At 43.8% G+C, this 25,516-nt stretch overlaps 1 protein-coding gene across 1 annotated transcript in view; it reads left to right on the top strand.

Annotated features, from left to right (window-relative positions):
- The window catches only part of PKD2 (polycystin 2, transient receptor potential cation channel), a 226,531-nt gene that overhangs the window by 166,434 nt on the left and 34,581 nt on the right, over positions 1-25,516 (top strand). The window contains exons 8-13 of the mRNA XM_086961972.1: positions 34-215; positions 644-764; positions 2,950-3,048; positions 5,264-5,385; positions 5,979-6,096; positions 22,153-22,316. Coding sequence (XP_086818098.1) covers positions 34-215; positions 644-764; positions 2,950-3,048; positions 5,264-5,385; positions 5,979-6,096; positions 22,153-22,316 — 806 coding nt within the window. The remainder of the gene's footprint in view (positions 1-33; positions 216-643; positions 765-2,949; positions 3,049-5,263; positions 5,386-5,978; positions 6,097-22,152; positions 22,317-25,516) is intronic.

Below are 25,516 nucleotides of genomic sequence, written 5' to 3'. Positions count from 1 at the left end.
TTTTTTGCTAAATGTAACTTCTTTCTCTGCCAGCTCTTCAAATTCATCAATTTTAACAGAACGATGAGCCAGCTTTCTACCACCATGTCGCGCTGTGCCAAAGACATTCTCGGCTTCGCCATTATGTTTTTCATAATTTTCTTAGCGTATGCCCAGCTGGCCTTCCTCGTGTTTGGAACGCAGATAGATGACTTCAGCACTTTCCAGGATTGCATGTAAGCAGTGTTGCTGTAGCACAAAATGTTTGTTGGGGAGGGTATGTACTTGAGTCCTGATTACCTTAGTGGCGGAAGGTATCCCTAATAATTCTTGAGTCTTTCATTGTGTAACTGCATTATAGTTCAATATTTTTCTTTTGCAGATAATCCTACTACAGTAGCTTGAGCGATTAAGAGTATTATGTTTTTGTGATATTGTAAGCATTGGGCAAATGCTCCTTTGTTAGGTTATTCATATGTAAAGCATAATGAAGAAGTGAGGTAGAAGAATGCCACACATGTTTTCATCTACTTTCTGTAATTTCCTATAGAAGTAGGTTATGTCTGTTGCTGACTTGGTCCCCCTGCAAAATTACAGTAAATACAGGTGTACATTTCCAAGATAAATTTTATGTGAATTTATTTTTTCCACTTTCTTTTTTTAGTTTTACTCAGTTCCGCATCATTTTGGGGGATTTCAATTTTACTGAAGTTGAAGAAGCCAATCGAATTTTGGGACCAATTTATTTCACTTCTTTTGTGTTCTTTATGTTCTTCATTCTTTTGGTATGTACTTTGTTCATTTTTTTAAATTTATTTTATTTCCATTTCATTAACTATCCAGTACACTGTTGGCTCTGATGCAGCGTCTCAGCCTTACTCTTTGGCTTTATTTCCAATGCAAGTTTGTGGTGTACGTAAGTGCTACTTGTGCCATTCATGTTGTGCCTAATAAATAATAGCATGCCATTTTAAATGTATGTGGCAACAGTGTCCGAAGTGAATAGACTTTTGCGACTAGTAAATTCTGATTGTGGAAACCATTAACATTTTTAGAATTCTTCTAATATTATCAGAGTGCAATACTTACTATTGCTTCCGTTTCAGGCTCTTTGTTAAATCTTGCTTGGCTGGAGGCTGTGAAGTTTTGGTTCCTATTTATTAAATATATGCATTTTGTTCATCCTTGTACATAGTCTTATTTTTGAGCTGTTAATAATTTTGATTCGAAGGGAGGCCATTGTTGGGGCCAAAAGCAGTACATACAAAAGCCACCTCTTGGCAGCCAGTGCAAGGTCTCATATTGCTCCATGCTGAGACCATGGATCAAGGAGATACAAGTATACCTGGGTACCCTTACAATGTCTTTTACAAGGGTGGGTTCCTTAGAGTCCTATATGTTAGATACCGGAGAAGGCCAGACTATCCACTGACATAGTTCATATTATTGGTTGAAGAGTATAACCAGTGACCAATTGGGCACATATGTTTATGGCCTGGGACAAGTGATAATAAAAAAGTTGGGGCTGGTCATGATAAAGTTTAGTCTATCCTTGCTTCCAGGTAAAAAGATTGCGTTAAGTGATCTGCTGAGGTGCACATGAAGTTTGATATTCTGATCAGTCACCTATTTTTTAGATCTCTGTTTAGGGTTCACTGGAAAACATTGGATTTTATGTTCATTTAAGATATAACTAATCTATAGACGAAACAACTCCATTCTTGGCTGATAAGGTCATAAGCATTGGCACTCAACAAGATCTTATTGAAATGTATTCATGTTGTTTTTCACAAATATCTGGCCTCGTTTATACATCTCAGAAGCGAAGAGCATGGCCAAGTACTTTGCTCAGATGTTGACTTGTGACTACCGCTTTGTGATTCATTTATCAAGAAGCCTTCCCCTCTAGTCAGTCACCCCCATTTTGCTGAGAATGTTGCTTTATTCACCACACTTTCACATTCAACCCATGCTTTTTTAATTCCTTAACAGTTCTCAACCATGTTTGTGATGTACTTGATGTGCCCCATACCGTTGTTTATGTTGCTCTCAGATGAACAACATTGTATCTCTTCAGGATACTGGGTTTTGGTGTCAAAACCAAATTAATGAAACAATGTTTCTAGAAAAAGTAACGAAGGTCGACATCCAGAGTTTCATGCAGAATAGATTTATATTTTAATTCCGATCAGTAAAAAAGAAACAAACCAGCCGACGTGTTTAGTTTGGTAAAGATGTGACACTTCAGGGCTGAAGGTTTGATGAAAGGTCGGAAAATCGCAAAACTGGTGTTAATTCCTACCGGGTTGCGGCATGGATCGACAGAACGCTCACGCCACACTCTGATACGGGAGCCTAGATCTCCAAATCTCATTGGACGCACCCTTCCTGTGCCATCTTGTCTCTTGATTCAGAGACTATAGGGGATTTTGAAGTTGACTTCCCCGACTTTTCACTTGAACATTCACCCATGCCGCAACCGGGTTGGGATTAACACAGGTTTTGCGATTTCCCTACCTTTCATCAAACCTTCTGCCCTGAAGAGTCACATCTTTACCTCCTTGTGACTAAACACGTGTTGGCTGGTTTGTTTCTTATGTACTGATCGGAATTGAAATATAAATTTATTTTGCATGAAACTCTGGATGTCGACCTTCATTACTTCTTCTAAAAACATTGTTTCATTAATTTGGTTTTGCACAGGACTTTGATTTATATGTGTCGTGTGGGTCTTGACCCATACTATTTCAGGGGTTGTTTCTTACCTGGGTTTGTTCTCCCTGGCCTGTTTGCACCGTGTTCTCCTGAACTATGATCTAAACTCTTATCGTACACGCTAGAGCGCGATCACTTCCTGTACATAATCTAAACCCATCACTGATACTTAACATTGTATCTCTTGGCTGCCCTATATTTGTTAGGCATTGTCTATGTATGACTAAAGTAGGAATTGTTTATTTTTATGACCAGAACATGTTCTTGGCTATCATTAATGACACCTATTCGGAGGTCAAATCTGACATGGCGCAACAGAAGAATGAAATGGAACTTACTGACCTGATAAGAAAGGTAAGTCCGGGTCCTCTCATGAACTGCAAATGCCCTGGAGCAACGGTTCTTAACCTTTTGACTTGTATATGTTCACTGAATCATTACTGGGATTCCGGGACCCCCATTGAGTCCTTATTGGAAGTGGGGATCCCCAGCCTAAGGAATTTCTGTGATTAGAACCTCAAAACAATACACAAAAATACAAAAACAAGTATACAGCAAATAAATGCTCAAATATAGAAAGTTTTCAATTTTACTTCATTATTGGTACATACTTTCATTTTAATTTAATATTTCTAGTATTATTTAATTTTGATAAACAGTTGCAGACCCCCTGAGACCAAAGGGTCCTCAGACCACGGGTTAAGAACCACTGCCCTGGAGGATATTTGGAGCATGTTTATTCTTTTACAGCTCAACATACTATGTTAACAATAATTAGCATGATGACGCCAATCCACGGAAATCAAAAAGTGAGAGTTTTAGAGGAGTTAGGAGTAAAACAAACAATTCAAACTGTGTGTGTTTGCTTGGAACATGCAATATGTTATATTTGTTTGAGTGTGTGAAGAGTAGGATTAGGTGTGAGATGAATCGTGTGTTTTTTTTAAATTCATTAACAATTCTGTATTTTTAATTTTCTATGTATTTCCATCTGCTACATTTACTTTTTATAATGTGTGTTGTGTAGAACCTCCCACTCGACCAACAAATGTTTTAACAATGGCTAAAAATTATTGCTCAAGCGGGCTATCCCTTTGTAGTAACGTAACTAAAACACTTACAGTTCATAACTTCTTATATGAAATGACTCCTTTTATTTTGACTTTTTGTAATTTAGTTGCACTACTTAGAAACCATTTTTCCTTTATATTTTTTTTAAAAATGCGAACCATAAACTTATTGTGTTAAAATATACAGTGCAAATCATACATAATCGAGTGGGATGTTCCTTATATATTATTGCTGTATGATTCCCCTTTTCTCCTAGACCATGTAAAGCATCCCCTAAGGGGTACCTTCGACCTTGTGTTGTCTGTCTGCAGTGTTTGCAGTAATGTCTTTTTACATTTAAAAAAATGTTTTATTAGTTAAAATACTTTATTTTTAATATGTTTGCTGTGTGATGAACATGCATGGATGCAGTGTTGAAATGTATTACTATGTTTTTTTATTTTACATTTTTATTAGATGGTACACATGGGTGTCTGCAAGTATGACAATGTTGTCTTGTATTTATTTTTATTCTTTGGTAGTGTTATCTGCTTCTCTTGATTTGTATGGGATTCCTTTGTAGTAGCTTTGAGTTGCCATATGTAGTGTGGTGACATAGTCCAAGGAACAGCCGAAGTAGATTTGAGCCTGTTTCTGCTGTAGAGTGAGTAGATCAAAAATGGTGCACTTAAGTGAATTGAAACTGGCAACCTTTTGTTTGTTTTTGGTGCCAGGTCACAAAGACAATTTTGAGTACATCAAGTAATGCTCCAGTAGTACAACTTCATGTAAATGTAAATGTACATGTATTTATATAGCGCAAACCGCCCACATCGCAGGCATCTAAGCGCTTGCTTAGGGAACCCGTCCTGGTATTCCCCTGTGAGATAACCCCGGCAGGGTATCCACAAGGTGAAAGCCAGGCATCCCGCCGCGAGGGGCCGTTGTGGAGATTAAGCAAGCTATTTCCCAGAGTCGCAGAGTGTGAACCCGTGAGTCGAGTAGGCACCGGAGCGAGAATTATCGAGTCTGTGGAATTATTGAGCCCAAGCCCCGTCGAGGCGGGGAATTGAACCCTGGTCCAGGGCCGATCTCAGCTTCCGGGTCTGCCGCCTCTAACCCCTGAGCCACACTTCTCCACTTCTCATGTACTATCAACACTTCTAACATGTATGTGTACTAATCGAGTAAATCATTGTATGTCAGGCCTATTTTATTTGGTCCCAAACTAGAGAATAGCCATAGGCAGAAATCTCCAGCTGCACCTTAGTCCATGTGATTTAGTAATAAGTGAAGTAGTACTACTGAAATACTATTTCACATACTTAAACAAGCTTTTGTGAATTGTTGCAAATGTCTGCTCAAGAGCGAGTATAATTGGAATCTTCGGGTTTATTCATGCAAAAGGAAATCTGTGAAGTACTCCACTAATATTTTCGAAATTGTTTGCACCTTTCCATTCCATCAACTATGACCAGAGATGATGTAGTAATTACACAATTTGGTGTTGACTCTTTAGGGCTGCAGCAAGGCCATGATCAAACTGAAACTCAAAAAGACAACAGTGGATGACATTTCAGAAAGTCTCCGGCAGGGTGGAGGCAAGTTAAACTTTGATGAACTGCGGCAGGATCTCAAAGGGTATGTGTGCAGCTGTTCATCCTAACACAAAGCTTTCAGAGAGGATTGTTTGATTGTCACAGTTAGTGAAATTGTTTTATTTGTTGATCTCGGACAGTAATCCACCTTTCTAAAAGTTCTATATTTTACTTTTTTGCCATTGACTTCGATTCTGCTCCTGTAGCAATGTGTTTTCAATCGCTCTGTAGTCATGAAACACTGTGTTAAGGCAGATGTGTATTGCATAACAGAGAGTTTTAACCATGGTCTTTGAGAAAGGATTTTAGACATTGGAGCATTATTAACTATTCACTAACTGTAAATCAAGTAAGTAAATAAATACAATCTCAGTCTATTTGGAATTGTCTCCCGAAAAAGAATACCTTCCATAATGTAAGCTATCCTCTAGATGTTTCCTTCAAGGTAGTGTCCAGTGATCTTGCATCAGGGATTTATTCTCCACAAGGTGTTGACTTTATCTGTGTTTTAAGCTTAGTGTTCTCTTTCCTATTCTCTTGGATACTGGTAACACAAACCTTTTTATGAAGAATATAATGCAATTGTTTTTTCTAGTAAAAGTCTAATAAAGGCTTTTTGTTTCAATTGTATTAAAGAAAAGGCCACACTGATGCAGAGATCGAGGCAATCTTTGCCAAGTATGACCAGGACGGGGACCAGGAACTGACGGAGCATGAGCACCAGCAGATGAGAGATGATCTTGAGAAGGAAAGGGTAAGTAATGCTTGTGTTGACCTGTGTTGGCATAAGCTGTTTTTCCAGTGCGCTGCAATGAATGGTTTAGCATTTAAGCGCTGGGTATATTATATCAATGATATAAGGAGCAAAATGTGTGATACACACGTTTTGTCAGTGGCTGTGGCCTATTATGGAGCACCCTGGGGTCTTTCATATGTCTTTTGACTCTTAAGCTTCCATTCACCAAGACATGAGACTTTGTTCCGGCTATAGCCTGCATGCCTAAAATGGTGTTCCAAGTAGGACATGGGCACAAATAGGTAATTTGAAACCAGCCACTGGACAAGTTCCTCTATTAGAAGGGTAAAAGAGTGCTTCATAAGAAATTGGACTATTGGTTGAATGTGGTGAGAACTTACTTCAAGTAATATTCACAATCTAGGTGAACCACAAAACTTCACTAAAAAACCTGTGATTAACCCTCTGGTGGCTTGGCACAAAAGCAGTCAGGCTTCACTTTGAGGTAATGTGAAAAGTGTTTATGCAGCACTTAAACAATAATAAAGTGAACACTCAACACAAGAAGAATCCCAAACCAATTTAGAAAAATAGAGAATATTTGAATAAATCAAATGACACCAAAACAAAAAAACTTTAATCAGTAGAAATGGAGTTTGAGTTTGTAAAGTGTAAGGTAAAAATAGGGCTAAAAGGTGCGAGGCGCCACCTGTGGGTATCTGGTTACGATGGACCTGGACAGTCCCAAGTTCAAGCCAAACGCAATGGAAAGCCGTTCGGGCACTGGACCAAGTTTGGCCAACTGGGAGTTGGTGGTGAGGGCTACACAGTTCTGTGATTCAAGGCTCCGCATTGCACTGCATTGGGTCCATGTAGTCACTGATCAAGAATTGCGCAATGCTGAAATTTGGCTCTATGTCGGATCTATTGAAGCTGCCGATTAGGGACTTCACCGTGATGCGATGTGTGGCCCTACATCGTCCGGCCACCCCCTTTGTCGAACTCTAAACTGGTTCTGGCCAGTTCTTCCCATTCCCCGGGTCTAGTTCAAACCTGGCAAGTGGAACACAGGGATGACGGCCCAGGTGTGGGCTGCATTTTCTAGTGACAGGGTAGGAATCTTCTGCAGTCAGGAAAGGGTTGGGTACAGCCCCCATGCTACCAGTTTGAATCTCAGAAAGGGCTGGGTACAACCCCAGCCTATTCTGCTCAGCAGTAGAACACCCTTTCCCAAACCCAAGGCACTTTTGTCCACTATCTGGAAGTAATACACATCACAACACAGGTGAGCATTAGCAGTCATGTAACCCACTACACTGGCAGAAAGGTACATTTGGTTTAGGCAGAAGAAATGGCAAGTTTCTTAAAGTGAACTTTTCAAATTAGTAATTTAAAATCAGAATTTGCCATTAAAGGAGATTTTAAATTACAATTCAAATGAGTAGAAGAAGTATTACTTTAGCTCTTCCTAAATTGAAGTTCCTACTTATTAAATGTAATAAGGTAACACAGTGTTAGGCTATGGGAGCCTAGCATTGCCATAGTGAACAAGCATTGGCATAGCCAATAGGTCTCGCCGTTGGGACCATATACGTATTTAGTTATGCAGCAGGTCCCAAAGGCGAGACCTATTGTCTATGGCAATGCTTGTTAGTAATAGTAGTGCACTATTTCTATTTTGGTATTAGTGGTGTACTGGCTATATTCAATGTACTTGAATAGTGAAATATTGCACGTATTGCAGTTTTCGAAATAGTAGTACAATGCATACATTTCATTCTAAGTCGATTGAACACATTTTATTTGGAGGAATAGTGGTGCATGGATCACATTCAATTAATTTACATGGTCGTGCATTGTATACTTTTCATTAGAGGACTCGTGGGACATTTAAGGAATACGACTGGGGTGCTCTGAACCTGTTTTCTTTTTTTATGCATCGTGATGCATTCAACATTTTTATTATTTTAAAAGTGTTGCTTGACAGACATTGCACACATTTAATGAATACGACTGGGGTGCTCTGAACCTGTTTTCCTTTTTATGAATCGTGATGCATTCAACATATTTTTATTATTTTAAAAGTGTTGCTTGACAGATATTGCATTGCAGTTAACCGCGGTGCATTGCACGTACTTCAGTTTTAGAAAGGATAGTGCCGAGCACACTGTTTTAGTGTTACGCATAGTGATGCGCTGCACAAATGGGATTGCAATAAATAGTGAGACGTTATGCATAAGGAATTTAGTGAACCCTGCTCACCCAAGTATTGTGATCAATAGTGTCTGGGACACATTTCACTGCTGTGAATCGCCATATACAGAACACATGTTATTGACGGCAGCAGCAGTGCGCGGCTTACTTTCTGGCCCGGTGGGGCGCTACACACATTTCATGTTTTAGGAATCTATGCGCCTTCTGAACATATATCATTTTTTGGAGTAGGCGTGCACTGCACATTTCACTTATACCTGCAGCTCTTGGTGCACGTCATTGATAAGAACAAAGGCCCATTGCGCACAGTTCTTTTATGGGACTAGCAGCGTACGCCAAGGATTTCAACATATTTCATTTTAGGAAACGTGTCATTCACACGTCCTTGGCGTGGATAGTGTTGCAAAGCACTCAGTTTATTTTTTGGGAATAAGGTATTCGTTGCACTCGTTTTTTTTATTAGTGCTAATTTCAGGGTGTTGCACGTTTTATTGGTGATAGTGGTGCTTTTCAATGCCTCGTCAGGGGTAGAAAGCGCCATATAAATACAATTACAAGTGCAGACATGTCATTGCTATAACAGTGCACTGTACATATTTCGTTGTGTAGGCCTGGTGGTCCACTGCACAAATTTTATTTCAAGGAACAGTGATTCATCCCACACGTTTCAGTGAGACTGATAACAGCAACACTTCGAACACATTCCATTCCATTAGAAATGCGGTGCAAGGTTTATTTCGAGGGTATATCAGTGCACTGATCTTTAAGAATGGTGGTGCAGTGCGCGTATTATATCCATAAGCATTACATTGCCTGCACATATTTTCATGTTTGAAAGGCCGCACGCGCATTCCATCTCTGTGCAACGCAGCCAGCTCTCGTGCACGTGGGTCGGTTTCCACTGAATGCACCGGGCATGGGCGCCAGTGAGACCCGGCCCATGCTCCTGCAGCCAGGACGCACCCTGTCACAGCGTGTGCCCCCCCCCCCCCCCACACACACACACCAGCAGGAACTGAACGTGGATCTTTACTAAACACAATACCGCCTAAGGCCGAAATACAAGGGCCATGCTGCATGATAACGAAAGTGATTTAAAAGCCCAGAAAATAAAAAATGCCCATCTCTTAAAGCAGAAGTCCCTCCGCACTCCAATTTTTTAACCCAAAAATTAATGCATTTTAGCTGTCTCCCGCCTAAGTATGCATTTGCTTCAATAGCACTCACTGAGAAAAGATTTTTCTTTTCAAAGTCAGGGCCGGTCCTAGAACTCCAGGGGCCCCAGGCGAAAGAAGATGTGAGGCCCCTCTAATTTGCATGTATCTTCCAGTCGCAGCCGGCATAACTCGCAGGTGGAGGGTCTCGCGGGAGTTCGGAAGGGGGAGGGGGGGAGGGGGAGAAACAGGAAGCAGGCAGCTTCCCTCCCCTAAGCCAATCATAATGCTGCAATGGCAGCCGACCAGCCAGGCGCCTATGGGGAGGCCATTTTCCCCATGTAGGCTGCATGTTCAGCAGCTCCTTACCCATTCACTATAGGTAGATGGCTCTTTATATTGTTTACCAAAATGAGGTATGCTGTGTAAAGTGTTCAGGTATCTCATAGGTGGACTGGGGCTTGCTCTAGCAATCCCAGAGTGCTCTATTAGAGGGTAGTGTGGTTGAGCAGCCTTAAGCGTGTCAGAGTGGAGTGTTAGATATTTGTTGCACACACTCAAGAAGGAGATCCACACAAAGTTAGAAACATACCAAGTATTTTTGTATATATTTTGAACCAAAGAACTTTATCAGGTAAGTGCTTCTTCGAGATAAATTTTTTACAGTTTTAGCACAGTTAACTAACAGTGCTCTTTTACGCGTAATGCTTTCCTATAGAAGAAAGAACATTTAATGCAAACATATACTTGTGAGGCGTTTCTGTGGGACCCCTTTTGGTCATGACGTGATTAGGGGGGACGGAGGGGTAGGGTGGGGGCTCTAGGCGTCAAGTACCAAAGTTCCAGCAGATTGTTTGTATCTTCCCTTGTGAGTCCTGGTGCAGAGGTGCTGGATGGGTTGGTAGCCCCTGGAAATAGGCTACAAGGGGGGACTTGGAGACAAGTCCGGGAGCTCCCAGTGGGTGGCTCGGAACGTGAGGGTCCTGGGGGCACGGGGAGCAATCTGTTTCTTCAGGCCACAGCCGGGATGCTCGGGTGCAGAGTGTTTGTGGTCGGCTGGCTCTCAAGTGTCAAGGCACTCACTGGTAACAAAACCATACAGCTGGGCCACTCTCAGTGCTGACATCCTTCGGGGGCTGATTATCAGTGATGTCATTGTAGTTTGGACTGGACTTTCAGCAACCGTTGGTCACGGCAAGGGTCCGGCACCTCAGGTATTGGTGCAGTAGTACTTGCGGAGGTCTTGTCATCCTCAGGCTTGGAGTGAAGAGTAGTACCAAATAGGCTAGCCATGCTTGGGGTCACTATTACCCCTACACAACCACTTCCTGTGGGAAGTGGGCATATCCCTGTCCCAGTTTCATAAACTCTGTCATTACCAAGATGGTGGATTTTGCCTTGATGGCACCACATAAGGCAACTCCTCATAGGGGTGTGACTGTCCTGGGTGTGCTAAACGCATACTTTGCATTCCTAATTCCCACCGGACATGGTTCCAAATGGACCTCAGGGCAATGGGTAACCTCTCCCAGTTCTGGGGGATGCTGGATTGAATATTAAAGGCGGCATGGCTTTGAGGCTGGATGCTCATCATCCAGTTTGGAGGTGGTACAAACACCTCCTGCCAGAGCTTGCATTGTTCTTGATCTGTCAGAGCAGGGCTTTCGCCTCCTAAGGGTTCTGAAATGCATCTGTGGTCGGAGGCTTAACTGGACCAGTCAGCCAGCACACTAGTGGACTACTAGTTTTTCAGGGAGTACCTCTAAAGTACCCACTGGCTGCGTGTGTCAATAAATCCATCACTGGAATCACTGGAATCAGTGTGGGTTTATTAATAAAATATGTTTGATACCAAACATCTTTGGTTTCGTTGAAGTCATCATGTAGCTGGGGAACTTGTAATCCCCAGTGGCCAGTACATATACTCAAGATTCGCCTTGGACATCACAGGGGGCATATTTGCTCATGCAGATATGTCCTCACATTGAATATAATGAACCCTGCCTTCAGGCTGTAAGGTGTGCTGTAGGGCCCAAGTGGAAGTGGACCAAAGTTGTCCGCCCGTCGCTGAGTATCGTGAGACCTGAGCCACCCTTTTGGTTCAGATCAACTGGCCTCCAAGTCCAAACCGGCAGCATCTTTCCAACCCCACCCAACGCTGTATTGCACCTCTGCACCTGGCTGCCTCAGTGCCGCCTGTGGGACCCCTTGGTGCTGCCTTGGACCTTGCCCTTTACTCGCCTTAAGTCCAGGAGATTGGTCCCATAAGTCACTATGAAGTAACTGCATGCAGTATTTGTTTTTCCTCCATAGGCTAACATTGCTACCTCCAAAAAATTGCTTCAAGTGTCAACTTTTGAAAACTATAAGTAAGTCTATCTCGAAATGTACCTACCTGCTCATAATGATCTTGGTGCCAAATATTATATATAGATACATTTTATTTTTATAAATTGGTGTGTATCTCCTTATTGAGTTGTTTGCATCATTTATTGACTGGTTGAGTTGCAGATGCCGAACACTCTCCCCTGATAAGCCTAAGGCTGCTCAACCACACCACCCCCTAAGAGAGCACCTCAGGATTGCTAGAGCAAGTCCCTGCCCACTTATTAGGGATACCTGGACTCTTTACTCAGCATACCTCTTTTTGGTTACTATATAAAGAGACAGCTTCCTACAATTACCAATTGGGGGAACAATTGTCCAGTTTGCGGGAAATAGATCTGGCACTGGGGATCTGGTTAGCAGGAACCCAGTGCACTTCTGACAGAATTGCATCAATTACCAGGCAAAAAGTGGGGTTGACAATGTCAAGAATGGGCTCTTTCCTACATTGACTGTGTATGGAGAAGGTTGTAGGATGGTGTACCCAGTCACAGGAATGGGTTGATCAGCACTAGTTAGCTCAACATGACACCTGCAGTTAGGTTGAACCATTAGTTAAGATTGTTTTGGTGTGGAACATCACACCTGATGATATGTCTGAATAAAAGCAAAGTTGTTAAATTTATAATTGTATTAGGAGATCTGAGGCTGTAAAAGGTGATGTAGGTGTTGCAAATAAGTACTCTGTCAAAGCACTTCATTGCATGCATGCTCACAAGAGGCAGCTCTATCGCTAGAGTATCTCTCAGTAGTACGCTTTGTAAAGAAACACTCAGTTCTAATGCCTCTACATTGGACCATGATGTTTGGACGTTTCTGAACGTTGGTCCAATGATGATTCTCTGAACTTGGTGTATTGAATTCCAGTGGTGTCAGATGCCAGGTAATGTCCGAGGACGTGCTGTCCGAAAAATGTCATGAATGTTTTTAGGTCTCGGCTGGCTTTGGCAGCGCGCATGAGCTGCTCTCGCTATGCGAGTGCCTTCTGGAATCAATATGATTCCAGAAGTATACTTGAAGCCCCGCCCCTCTTTTCATTGGGTAGAGTCATCGTTTATGTTAAACGATGGCGCGTGATTGGAAAGCGGGCTTCTCGGTTACCGCCTTGTCCACTTTTAGGATGGCCGATGTGGACAGGCCGACGCCATCTTTGTTTCTGGCACAGCGCACACTGCTATGTGCTCGTGAAGCCAGCCCTCCCTTCCTCCCTCACGCCCAGACTGTGCCTCTGATCCTCCTCCACAGGATACATCTTTAGCTGCCCTAATTAATGTTTGCGCCTCACTGCTTACCTCACCAGCTGTATTATTTAAGCATGCATTTGTGCGGTATTCTGTCAGGAAGAAATAAATACAGTATGTTGTCTTTGAAAGGCCAAAGTGCTTGTTTGGTGTGATTCACTTTTAAGAACATTGCGGTACAGTAATGATCTATTGCTTCGCAAGTCATCGCAGTACCTCACATCTTCTTGTGAAATGTATCGGATCTCACTCCTTCTCGCTCCAGTATTTGCCTACCAGAATTGTTTGTTGTCTCAGTACCCTTGTTTAATGAACACTCTGTGCAATAGGAGGCGCCCAGGTTGCGCCAAGCTCAGGGTGTTCTGGCCTGTGTTGCATGGGCCCGCACCCTCCGGTGATGAGGCAGCCACGCCCTCTGCAGAGTGGGGTAAACAGACTCATGGGGCGCCGAGGTAGGCACCTCATCAGCACGTTTCAGAACTGCCTAGGTATTTTTGTTAAGTGTCGCACCTGTCAGTTCTGTGATGGAGTGTGTGACCTGTTGACTATGGTCTGTTGCATTTCTTTGAGTTTCCTGTGATTGCTTTGTGTTATGCCTTTGATATGACCCTGATAGCAGACATGGTACTGAGAACTAGGAGCTGATGTTCCTTCATGTAACTTTGTGCGAGGCGCGGTGTCACCGAGCTGTAACACTGCTGGTGACAGAGTGCATGCAATGCAATCTATGTGACAAGGTTCATTTACATAGAAAGGATCCCTCATGCCATGGCGCAAGCAAGGAAAATTGGCCCTTTGACTGCTGTTGAGGGCAGCAAAATACAGCAGTGTCATAATTCAGTGGGCCCCGGTACCACTACACCCGCTGCACCAATGGTAGCTAAGACCCTGGCTAGGTTTAGGACAGTCCGTTTTCACGCAAGAACATCGCTCATGTGATGTGTGATCTTGTACATTTCCCCAGGCTGGTGGCAGAGGGACATTGTGCTACTATCCCCAAATTACATTCCGTCCACCGGCCACGGAATACTCGGTCAGGAAGATAGAAATACAGTCTGTTGTCTTTAAAAAGCCAAAGTGCTTATTTGGTGTGACTCACTTTTAGGAACATTACGGTACAGTAATGATCTATTGCTTCGCAAGTCATCGCAGTACCTCACATCTTCTTGCGAAATGTATCGGATCTCACTCCTCGCTCCAGTATTTGCCTACCAGAATTGTTTGTTTCAGTACCTTTGTTTAACGAACACTCTGTGCAATAGGAGGCGGCCAGGCTGCGCCAAGCTCAGGATGTTCTGGGCTGTGTTGCATGGGCCCGCGCCCTCCGGTGATGAGGCAGCCACACCCTCTGCAGAGTGGGGTAAACAGACTCACGCGACGCCAAGGTAGGCGCCTCATCAGCACCTTTTATAACTGCCAAGGCATTTTTGCTATGTGTCGCACCTGTCAGTTCTGAGATTTTACCCGAGATCGTAGCGTCAATGAGTGCAGCAGGTGCAGTGGCCGCGGGGCCCACTGAATCCTGAATATTGTTGTGTCACAGACTGATGGTTATTTTTTTTTTTTTTTTGGTGTGCTCTGTTATTTCGGTATCCTTTGTGTTACCAGTTGTGTACATTATTGTTGAAGTTTGAGTTCTTTCCGTTATACATTTGATTCAATGCCTTTTAGACTCCCCATTTGTCTGTTGTTTCGATTATTGTTTTGGGTACTGGTTATTATTCCTGTATATGATTATTGTATGTACTCCCCTTATCTCTCTATCCTCCATCGCATAGCCCATTCCTACTCGTGCACTCAGGTTATATTGAGCTGTTATGTTTGTACTAGTTGATTCAATGCCCATTAGAATCCCCATGTTAGACTAATGTTCTGATTTGTTACCTTTGCCTCAAATTGTAAAGCGCTCTGATATCCTTCGGGATCAAGTTCGTGCTATATAAAACGTTATAAATAAACTTTATAAATAAATGTGATTGAGTGTGTGACCTATTGACTGTGGTCGGTTGCATTTCTTTAAGTTTCCCGTGATTGCTTTGTATTATGCCTTTGGTATGTCCTCGATAGCAGACATAGTACTGAGAACTGGGAGCTGATGTTCCTTCGTGTAACTTTGTGCAAGGTATGGTGTCACCGAGCTGTGACCCTGCTGGTGACAGAGTGCATGCCATGCGATCTATGTGACAAGGTTCATTTGCGAAGAAAGGATCCCTCGGGCCATGGCGCAAACAAGGAAAATGGGCCCTTTGACTGCTGTTGGGGGGCAGCAAAATACAGCAGTTTCATGGTTCATTGGGCCCTGGTGCCACTACACCTGCTGCACCAATGGTAGCTAAGCCCCTTGCTAGGTTTAGGACAGTCCGTTTTCACGCAAGAACATTGCTCATGTGACTTTTGATCTTGTACATTTCCCCTGGTTGGTAGCAGAGCGGCATTGTGCTACTATCCCCAAGTTACATTCCGTCCCCCGGCTGCGGCAAACTCGGTCATGCGCTGCACTCGACATGCTAGTGCCTTTTGTATTCAATACGATTTCAGAAGTATACTTGAAGCCCCGCCCCTCTTTTCATTGTCGTGCGTCATAGTTTGTTAAACGATGACGCGTGATTGTAAGCAGGCTTCTCGTTTACTGCCTTGTCCACTTTTAGGATTGCCCATGTGGACAGGCCGATGCCATCTTTGTTTCTGGAAAAGCGCACACTGCCATGAGCTCGTGAAGTCAGCCCTCCCTCCCTTCCTCTCCACGCCCACCCCGTGCCTGTCTGATCATCCCCCACAGGATACATCCCGAGCTTCCCTAATTAATGTTCGCGTCTCACTGCTTACCTCACCAGCTGTATAATTTAAGCATGCATTCGTGTGGTATTCTGTCAGGAAGATAGAAAGACAGTATGTTGTCTTTGAAAAGCCAACGTGCTTGTTTGGTATGACTCACTTTTAGGAACATTGCGGTACAGTAATGATCTATTGCTTCGCAAGTCATCGCAGTACCTCATATCTTCTTGTGAAATGTATTGGATCTCACTCCTCGCTCCAGTATTTGCCTACCAGAATTGTTTGTTGTTTCAGTACCCTTGTTTAATGAACACTCTGCAATAGGATGCGGCCAGGCTGCGCCAAGCTCAGGATGTTCTGACCTGTGTTGCATGGGCCCGCGCCCTCCGGTGATGAGGCAGCCACGCCCTCTGCAGAGTGGGGTAAACAGACTCACTCGACGCAGAGGTAGGCGCCTCATCAGCTTCTTTCAGAACTGCCAAGGCATTTTTGCTATGTGTCGCACCTGTCAGTTCTGCGATTTTACCCGAGATCGTAGCGTCAATGGGTGCAGCAGGTGCAGTGGCAGTGGGGCCCACTGAATCCTGAATATTGTTGTGTCACAGACTGATGGTTATTTTTTTTTTTTTTTTGGTGTGCTCTGTTATTTCGGTATCCTTTGTGTTACCAGTTGTGTACATTATTGTTGAAGTTTGAGTTCTTTCCGTTATACATTTGATTCAATGCCTTTTAGACTCCCCATTTGTCTGTTGTTTTGATTATTGTTTTGGGTACTGGTTATTATTCCTGTATATGATTATTGTATGTACTCCCCTTATCTCTCTATCCTCCATCGCATAGCCCATTCCTACTCGTGCACTCAGGTTATATTGAGCTGTTATGTTTGTACTAGTTGATTCAATGCCCATTAGAATCCCCATGTTAGACTAATGTTCTGATTTGTTACCTTTGCCTCAAATTGTAAAGCGCTCTGATATCCTTCGGGATCAAGTTCGTGCTATATAAAACGTTATAAATAAACTTTATAAATAAATGTGATTGAGTGTGTGACCTATTGACTGTGGTCGGTTGCATTTCTTTAAGTTTCCCGTGATTGCTTTGTATTATGCCTTTGGTATGTCCTCGATAGCAGACATAGTACTGAGAACTGGGAGCTGATGTTCCTTCGTGTAACTTTGTGCAAGGTATGGTGTCACCGAGCTGTGACCCTGCTGGTGACAGAGTGCATGCCATGCGATCTATGTGACAAGGTTCATTTGCGAAGAAAGGATCCCTCGGGCCATGGCGCAAACAAGGAAAATGGGCCCTTTGACTGCTGTTGGGGGGCAGCAAAATACAGCAGTTTCATGGTTCATTGGGCCCTGGTGCCACTACACCTGCTGCACCAATGGTAGCTAAGCCCCTTGCTAGGTTTAGGACAGTCCGTTTTCACGGAAGAACATTGCTCATGTGACTTTTGATCTTGTACATTTCCCCTGGTTGGTAGCAGAGCGGCATTGTGCTACTATCCCCAAGTTACATTCCGTCCCCCGGCTGCGGCAAACTCGGTCATGCGCTGCACTCGACATGCTAGTGCCTTTTGTATTCAATACGATTTCAGAAGTATACTTGAAGCCCCGCCCCTCTTTTCATTGTCGTGCGTCATAGTTTGTTAAACGATGACGCGTGATTGTAAGCAGGCTTCTCGTTTACTGCCTTGTCCACTTTTAGGATTGCCCATGTGGACAGGCCGATGCCATCTTTGTTTCTGGAAAAGCGCACACTGCCATGAGCTCATGAAGTCAGCCCTCCCTCCCTTCCTCTCCACGCCCACCCCGTGCCTGTCTGATCATCCCCCACTGGATACATCCCGAGCTTCCCTAATTAATGTTCGCGTCTCACTGCTTACCTCACCAGCTGTATAATTTAAGCATGCATTCGTGTGGTATTCTGTCAGGAAGATAGAAAGACAGTATGTTGTCTTTGAAAAGCCAACGTGCTTGTTTGGTATGACTCACTTTTAGGAACATTGCGGTACAGTAATGATCTATTGCTTCGCAAGTCATCGCAGTACCTCATATCTTCTTGTGAAATGTATTGGATCTCACTCCTCGCTCCAGTATTTGCCTACCAGAATTGTTTGTTGTTTCAGTACCCTTGTTTAATGAACACTCTGCAATAGGATGCGGCCAGGCTGCGCCAAGCTCAGGATGTTCTGACCTGTGTTGCATGGGCCCGCGCCCTCCGGTGATGAGGCAGCCACGCCCTCTGCAGAGTGGGGTAAACAGACTCACTCGACGCAGAGGTAGGCGCCTCATCAGCTTCTTTCAGAACTGCCAAGGCATTTTTGCTATGTGTCGCACCTGTCAGTTCTGCGATTTTACCCGAGATCGTAGCGTCAATGGGTGCAGCAGGTGCAGTGGCAGTGGGGCCCACTGAATCCTGATTATTGTTGCGTCACAGACTAATGGTTATTATTTTTGTCTTGGTGTGGTCTGTTATTTCGGTCTCCTTCATGTGTTACCAATGTGATGGAGTTATGTGACCTGTTGACTGTGGTCGGTTGCATTTCTTTGAGATTTCTGTGATTGCTTTGTGTTATTCCTTTGGTATGTCCTCGATAGCAGACATAGTACTGAGAACTGAGAGCTTATGTTCCTTCGTGTAACTTTGGGCAGCAAAATACAGCAGTGTCAGTGTCCACAACATTGGGCCCAAATACCTGAACGACAGAGTATCCTTCCACGTACCCAAGAGGGACCTCCGCTCCACCGAATTCGCCCTGGTAGAGGTCCCACGAATCTGCAGGAAAAGAAGTGGGGTAATACCTTTTTCCTACATCGCGGCCAAGACCTGGAACGATCTACCTCTGAACATCAGACATGCCCCGACCCTGCACACGTTCAGAAAGGACCTCAAGACCTGGCTGTTTGACTGATCCAGAGGGGCTCCCCACCCTTGACCTTGAGACCCTCACTGGTGAGTAGCGCACTTTTCAAACCCCCTGATTGATTGATTGGTTCAGTGGGCACCCGCTGCACGAATGGTAGCTAAGCCCCTGGCTAGGTTTAGGACAGTCCATTTTCATGCAAGTACATCGCTCATGTGATGTGTGATCTTGTACGTTTCCCAAGGCTGGTGGCAGAGGGGCATTGTGCTTCTAGCCCCATGCTATATTCCCTCCCTCGGCCGTGACAAAATCGGTCATGCGCTGCTCTCGCCATGCAAGTGCCTTTTGGAATGGGTACGATTCCAGAAGTATACTTGAAGCCCACCCCTCTATCCATTGGCTTACGTCATAGTTTGTTAAAAGATGGCACGTGATTGGAAAGCAGACTTCTCGGTTACCGCCTTGTCCACTTTTAGGACGCCCGTGTGGACAGACAGACGCCACCTTTGTTTCTGACACAGTACCTACTCCGGCCTGGCACAGCGCACACTGCCATGCACTCGTGAAGTCGGCCCTCCCAGGACCGGCATGCCCCAGCACTACGGCACCAGGACGCCCAGCAGCGAGCCCGCCTTCATGGGCACATGGCAGCCCGATGAGGCCAACATGCTCCTCTCTGCGGTGGGAAAGTGGGAGGTCTGTGTGGGTCTCAGCGTGTGAAGCCCCACGCTGCCCTGCCTGTGCCCGCCGCTGTGCTTGCAGCCATACAAAGTTTGCAAGCCGGCCAACTGTTTCACCCTTCCTCTCCACGCCCACCCCATGCCTCTCTGATCCTCCTACACAGTCCCTCGCTCGGGCCACTCTCACTCCTCCCTGCGGCTCTCCCGATCTTTTCCTAAAAACATTTCTTGCTTCATGCACTCATGAAGTCAGCCCTCCCTTCCTCTCCACGCCCACACAGTGTCTCTCTGATCCTCCTCCACAGTCCCTTGCTCTGGCCTGGCACAGCGCACACTGCCATGTGCTTGTGAAGTCCGCGTTCCCTGGACCGGCAGCCCCATGCACTACGGCACCAGGACGCCCAGTAGCGAGCCCGCCTTCATAGGCACATGGCAGCCCGGTGAGGCCAACCTGCTCTTCAGGATGTCCCAGCAGGTAAGGGGGGCTACACTGCTCGCCGCGGATGGAGGGTGAGGGGTCTGTGTGGGTCTCTGCGTGTGAAGCACCATGCTGCCCTGCCTGTGCCCGCCGCTGTGCATGCAGCCAGACAACGTTTGCAAGCCAGCCATCTGTTTCACCCTTCCTCTCCACGCCTACCCCAAGCAACTCAGATCCTCCTACACAGTCCCTCGCTCCGGCCACTCTCAAACTTTTCATGCTTCCTGTCCGTCCGCCATCATCCCCCTACAAACATTATTTTCATTTCTCCTCCTGACCTCACAATCCTCGACCAGCCCATCGCCCTGTCCACTCGCTGTTTTCTCCCACCTGTTTACTCTCAGCATATCCTCTGCCCCAACCCTCTCTTCTGTCCCATGTGCGCTCGATCTGCCCCCCAGCGCTGCCCACGTCGCCGTCTCCAAACTATCAACCGGCTCCAACACTTTTTCCCTTCCTCCTCTTACACGCAAAGATGCCCATATAAAATGTCTACGTTCGCTCTGAGCGGGAGGAGTCCGGAAGTGTCTGCTGCCCCCTGTATTATTGATCACAACAAGACACATTGATTAATTAGGTATTTTACAATTTACAGAACGCTCTTCATTTTTTCACAAATGTGCGTTATGTTAAAAAAAAAACCTGATGATGTCTCCGTCCCCACCAGTGTTATTATGAAACTGGATGACATTTGTAAGGCTTCCCTTCCTCGTGGCACGCTAGTTGTTGGCGGAGTGGGTTCATTAGCTCGACTTCCCTGGGGTCGGCCAAGATGTTGGAACCCTTTCGGAACATTAGATAAACTGCTGAAGTCAAGAACTTCAAACATCTACCATTAACCACGCAAGCTTGCGATAGAAAACAAACACAAGCGTAATCATTCACAACAGTTATTTTTATGTGAAGTAATTATAAAAATAATCTACAGACATGCTTCTGGTTATTAATGAAAACGATAGTCTGCAAAGTATGACAATGCGCCTTTACAAACCAGACGGAGAACTCTGTCATTAATGAATAGCCCTGAGGGACAGAGTGACAGAAGTCACCCGTTGAAATCTGTTGTCTTAATAGCAATACGAAACAAGCATTAAAAATGCAATAGGTCTCGCCTTTCATTAAGTTAAAGCCATTTGCTTTGCTATACAACACCATTAGCAAAGCAAATGGCTTTCCCTTAATCAAAGGTGAGACCTATTGCATTTTCAATGCTTGTTTATCCTACTGCTACTTACACACAGACGACTGGCATCTGCCAGTGATTTGAGTCCTACGCTGCAATGGAGTTTGTAAAAACCCCAAAAATGAGCACAGATAATTTGTTAAAGCACACCATGCTGTGTGCATTGTGTGTGTCCATGAGAGTGCTGCAATTTTACTTTATTTTGCTTGAGTAGGAATGTCCTTGAATGGGTGCAAATCCCGTCCCATTATTTAAAGTGCATTTATTTATCCTAGAGGGAGACCCCTTTCTGGGAGTTTGAAGCCAAATCCGTTTTCATGTATGTTCCCAGACCCTATCCACATTTCAATTTAGCACCAGCCCTAGAACAATTTATCATGGTTTCTAGTTAGCAAATCCATTATCTATTCCAATTCTTTAAGTAGGGCATCAGACCTGTTAAGAGACATATACCAAGGTCATGTCAGTGGTTGTGGAGAATGTGAGGTTAGGGACGCATATCTTTATATGTATCTGAATGACTTGCTACTCCACTGATGAGAATGATGCCCCAGACCTACCACTGACTCAAAAGCACTTCAGTATACCAAAATACAGAATGAATCAGTGGCCATTACCTTTCAGGTCTTTGAGTAACATTATGAATTCCCTTCTTCAGGTGTTGAGTCACAAGGCATGATTTGTTTCCAGGAAAGTACCAAACCAGCAGCAAATGGGTTTTCAAGGGTGTCATTTGCCACATTACCTTTTGAATTTCATTATTAGCGTAACTAATAACAGACATGTACTTCCTCAAAATGAGTTATGCATCATTGCCACTCAAATATCTGTCAAAGAAACTCCCCAGGTGGGAGGTGGGCACATTCAATGGGCATTACATTTTACACAAAAGTGAGTTTTTTAATGATCGCATAATAAATAGTCATTGTACAAGATTAGTTGTAATGTATTTCCGTAGCTATCCTTGTCTAACGAAAGACAGCAGTTGTTTTGTCTCTTTTCATTTAGTTTGTATAGGGCATTAGTTTTTACTGTTCGTAGTACTTCTCAGCACTAGGGACCTTAATAATGCAACTTTTCTCAAATTCACTCAAGGAGGATCTTGAGCTAGACCGCACCTCGCTACCACGACCAATGAGTGGCCGTAGTTTCCCTCGCAGTCTGGATGACTCTGAGGAGGATGATGACGAGGACAGTGGGCACAGTTCCCGAAGAAGAGGTAGCAGCTCCAGTGGAGTTTCTTATGAAGAATTCCAAGTGTAAGTTCACTAATATTTTTGAGGTTTGAATTTTATGAATTGTGTATTGCCTGCCAACCAGTGGACTGACCCCATCCATCGTCTTCTTTCTAGGGATATATATATATATAACTCTGAAGTCCCCCCGCCCCCCCCCATATGTTTTCCTGTGAGCCTTTATTGACCTGTCTCTCTTCAAACAAGTTAGTGACTAAACCAAGACCAGTTGTCAGCTGTGACCCAAGGCCCTTGAGCGACTGAGAGTGAAGGAGGAGACGGTTTGAAGCAAATTGTTGCTTTTGAAGATCCATAGAGCTCAGCAAGCTAGTTAAATAGATACTATTTGAGCACTGATAAATACCTCAAGCACCATAGTAGTTGGCTTAAAGGGTGCAATTTTGGTTGTTTAAGATTTTAGTCTTCTCGTATTCTGGGAATCAGTAGAGGGCGTCATGAGACTACTGCGGAACGTGGGAAAGGAAGGGGTGAAAAGTGAATGTAAGACTATGCGGTCAGCTCATTCTGTGATCTAAAGTGCTTTTATCCCATGTCTTCTTATGACCGTATCCGGGCTGACAACTGTAACTTCCTATTATCGTGCATCTCTCCCCATCCCCGCAAAATGTAACTAAGTGATATAAACAAGGGGGTGAATGCCAAAGGCGACCTCCTGGACTACCGCAGTAGGTGCAAGAGTAGCCAATAAGAACATTTCAAACCCACCTTGCAAAAGCTACCTCCACACCACAGTACTAACAAAAAAAGTGAACTCGTTTGAGGTAATGGGTATATTAGCAACCCCCAAAGGGCACAAAAATTAGCATGGTGAAAAATCAGAATATAGAATAGGAACTGATGGCCCTTCAAATCAGTATTTATACATTCTGTCGAGAAATGAGAGAAGAATGAGGGAGTTCTTTGAGGCAAGCATGTGTGGATTGGCTCATGTCTGGACAACTGGTAAGGGGGGAAAGGTAATCCAGTGCCTGTTGAATACTTTAGAATTACTCTGGACTTTTCAGGAATCCACTTTTGGTTTAATTGAGAAACATGCCCACAGGGTCTCATGTGTGTAGATATCAAACACTAGTAGATAATCACAACTGGAGACTTCAAGGTGCACGGGTGGCTCCAGCCCGTACAACCCACCCCCCAATTAATTAATAATGAAACTAAAAATGATGAAGCCTAATTATTTGGAAAGAACCTTTTGAATCCAAAAGCAAAACCATGAAAGATGTCTGCAGCAGACCTATATAGATAGCCTGGAAATAAAAGGCAGAATTGCAATTTTCGTATATTAGTGGAGCCCACTGGAAAATGTATGTTCTTAATATTGTGCATCTCCTTAGGAGTCTTAGAGCACCTTTCTTGATTTTAAGTTAAGAAGTAAGTTGTTTTAATGCACACAGGTGAGAAACCACAGCATGTACATGCGATCAAGGACAGTCAACATGATATACATTTGGGGTAAGGTAAAGGTTTTGAGATAATCTATTATTTTATACGAGTGAAATTAAATTTTAACAAAACCTACATAGAGGAAACACATGGGAGCGCATTGTCATCGAGATAATGAAGCTATATGTGGTTTAAGTACTCAAAATAGCAAAATAGTGTAAGGCACGCGCTTGGAGAGTCCATTACTCTTTATCTGAGCAGGAGACTAGGCCAGATCATGCCGTTTCCGACTGCAAAAATGCTTTTGATACCGTATCACAATTTGGTTTAGAGATTCGCTATTTGGAAGGGGCATGTCTAGGGCTTTTATTCCAAATACGAAATTGCAGTGCTATTTATGAATGTTTTGCGACCAAGTTATGGTTGCAAAAGATTAATTTTTTTATCGACTACTAAAAGTTAGTGGTAACCATTCGCAAATGGGAAGGTGTCCCCACAGGACGCATTCCTTTTTGAGAATGTAAAAATATATATTTTTAAGAGCCGGCAATGGTCCCATGGACCATTGCCTACTCTTAAAAAATGAAGCTTTAAAGTGTCATTGTTTCCTTTTTAAACACATCCTGTTTTCCTTTAAGGAAAACGGGCTGCATTTTTTAAAAAAAGTCTGCTTTACTAAAAAACAATCACAGACTTGGTGTGTGCTGACAACTGCAGACCACCGTCCCTGTGATGGCTATCATTCCCAATGGATCTCAAATTGTGACCTACCTCATTAATATTCATGAGGTAGGTCGATTTGTAACCCATTCGGAATTGCTATTGTAAACGTTAACGTTTACATACATTAAGAGTTGAGATTTCCAAGTTGTGATTAGCTAAGAATCGCAATTAGGAAACAGCAATTCCTAAATTTTGTACATGTGGCCCTGGGATCCTCTTGGCTTAGGGCCTCTCCTGTTTGGCAGGTGCTGTTAAACAATACACAGCCATTAAACCGCAGGCTGGCTGCACTGCAGGAGCTCAACGCAGTTCATGCAGAAGTTATATTCTGCCCTAATCATAAGGTTTTTCAGAGATCAAGCCAAGGAAACTGGTGATCCAGTTGCCACCTACAAGGAATGAGAAAACCTGATAGCTAAGCCCAGCAAGAGGGGGATTTTGAATCAACATTGCTTACGATCTTTAAGGTAAACTATTAGATTCATTTTAAAGTAAAACTATACAAATAGGCCCAATAAAAGCAAGCATATATATTGATATATGAGTTGTTGATTAGAAACATTTATATTTTTTATACCAAGAATATACAACATATTTTAGCTAAAGTGAATCTACATAGTCATTATACTTAGGGGACATATTGGTATCAGGCATATTGCTAAGTTCTGCAACAAATGCTCCCTGATGCATCTGAAGGCTATCAGGGAGCAACAATTCACACTAAGTCAATGAGCAGAAGAAACTGGGTCAGTCTCTCTCCAGGTTACGAAGGCACTCCAAGTCTGGTTCACCCTCCTCGAGAAAATCCACATCGAAGTTGAGGGCGAAGTTGAAAGAAAAACACAAGTAGGAGTAACAAACTAAACTCTTCAATGCCCAGTTGCTCCTTCTGCGAGGAGAGCTCCGCATTCAAGTAAGCCAACAACAGCTTCTAAGTCTGACTCAGATCCATTAATGATTCCAAACCAATGATCCCCTGAGTTCTTGGGCCATTGCTAACTCGGACGCAAATTATAGACCTCAAAGAGGCTGTGCTACATCTGTTTAAGCTAGTTCAGGATGGAGGAGCTTCGCGTGCAACAAAGATGGCCGCGTGA

Source organism: Lissotriton vulgaris, chromosome 3_1, assembly GCF_964263255.1.
Source record: "Lissotriton vulgaris chromosome 3_1, aLisVul1.2, whole genome shotgun sequence".
Taxonomy (NCBI): Eukaryota; Metazoa; Chordata; class Amphibia; order Caudata; family Salamandridae; genus Lissotriton; species Lissotriton vulgaris.
Note: the sequence above shows the minus strand (reverse complement) of the source record. Positions and strands in the feature narration are given on the sequence as shown.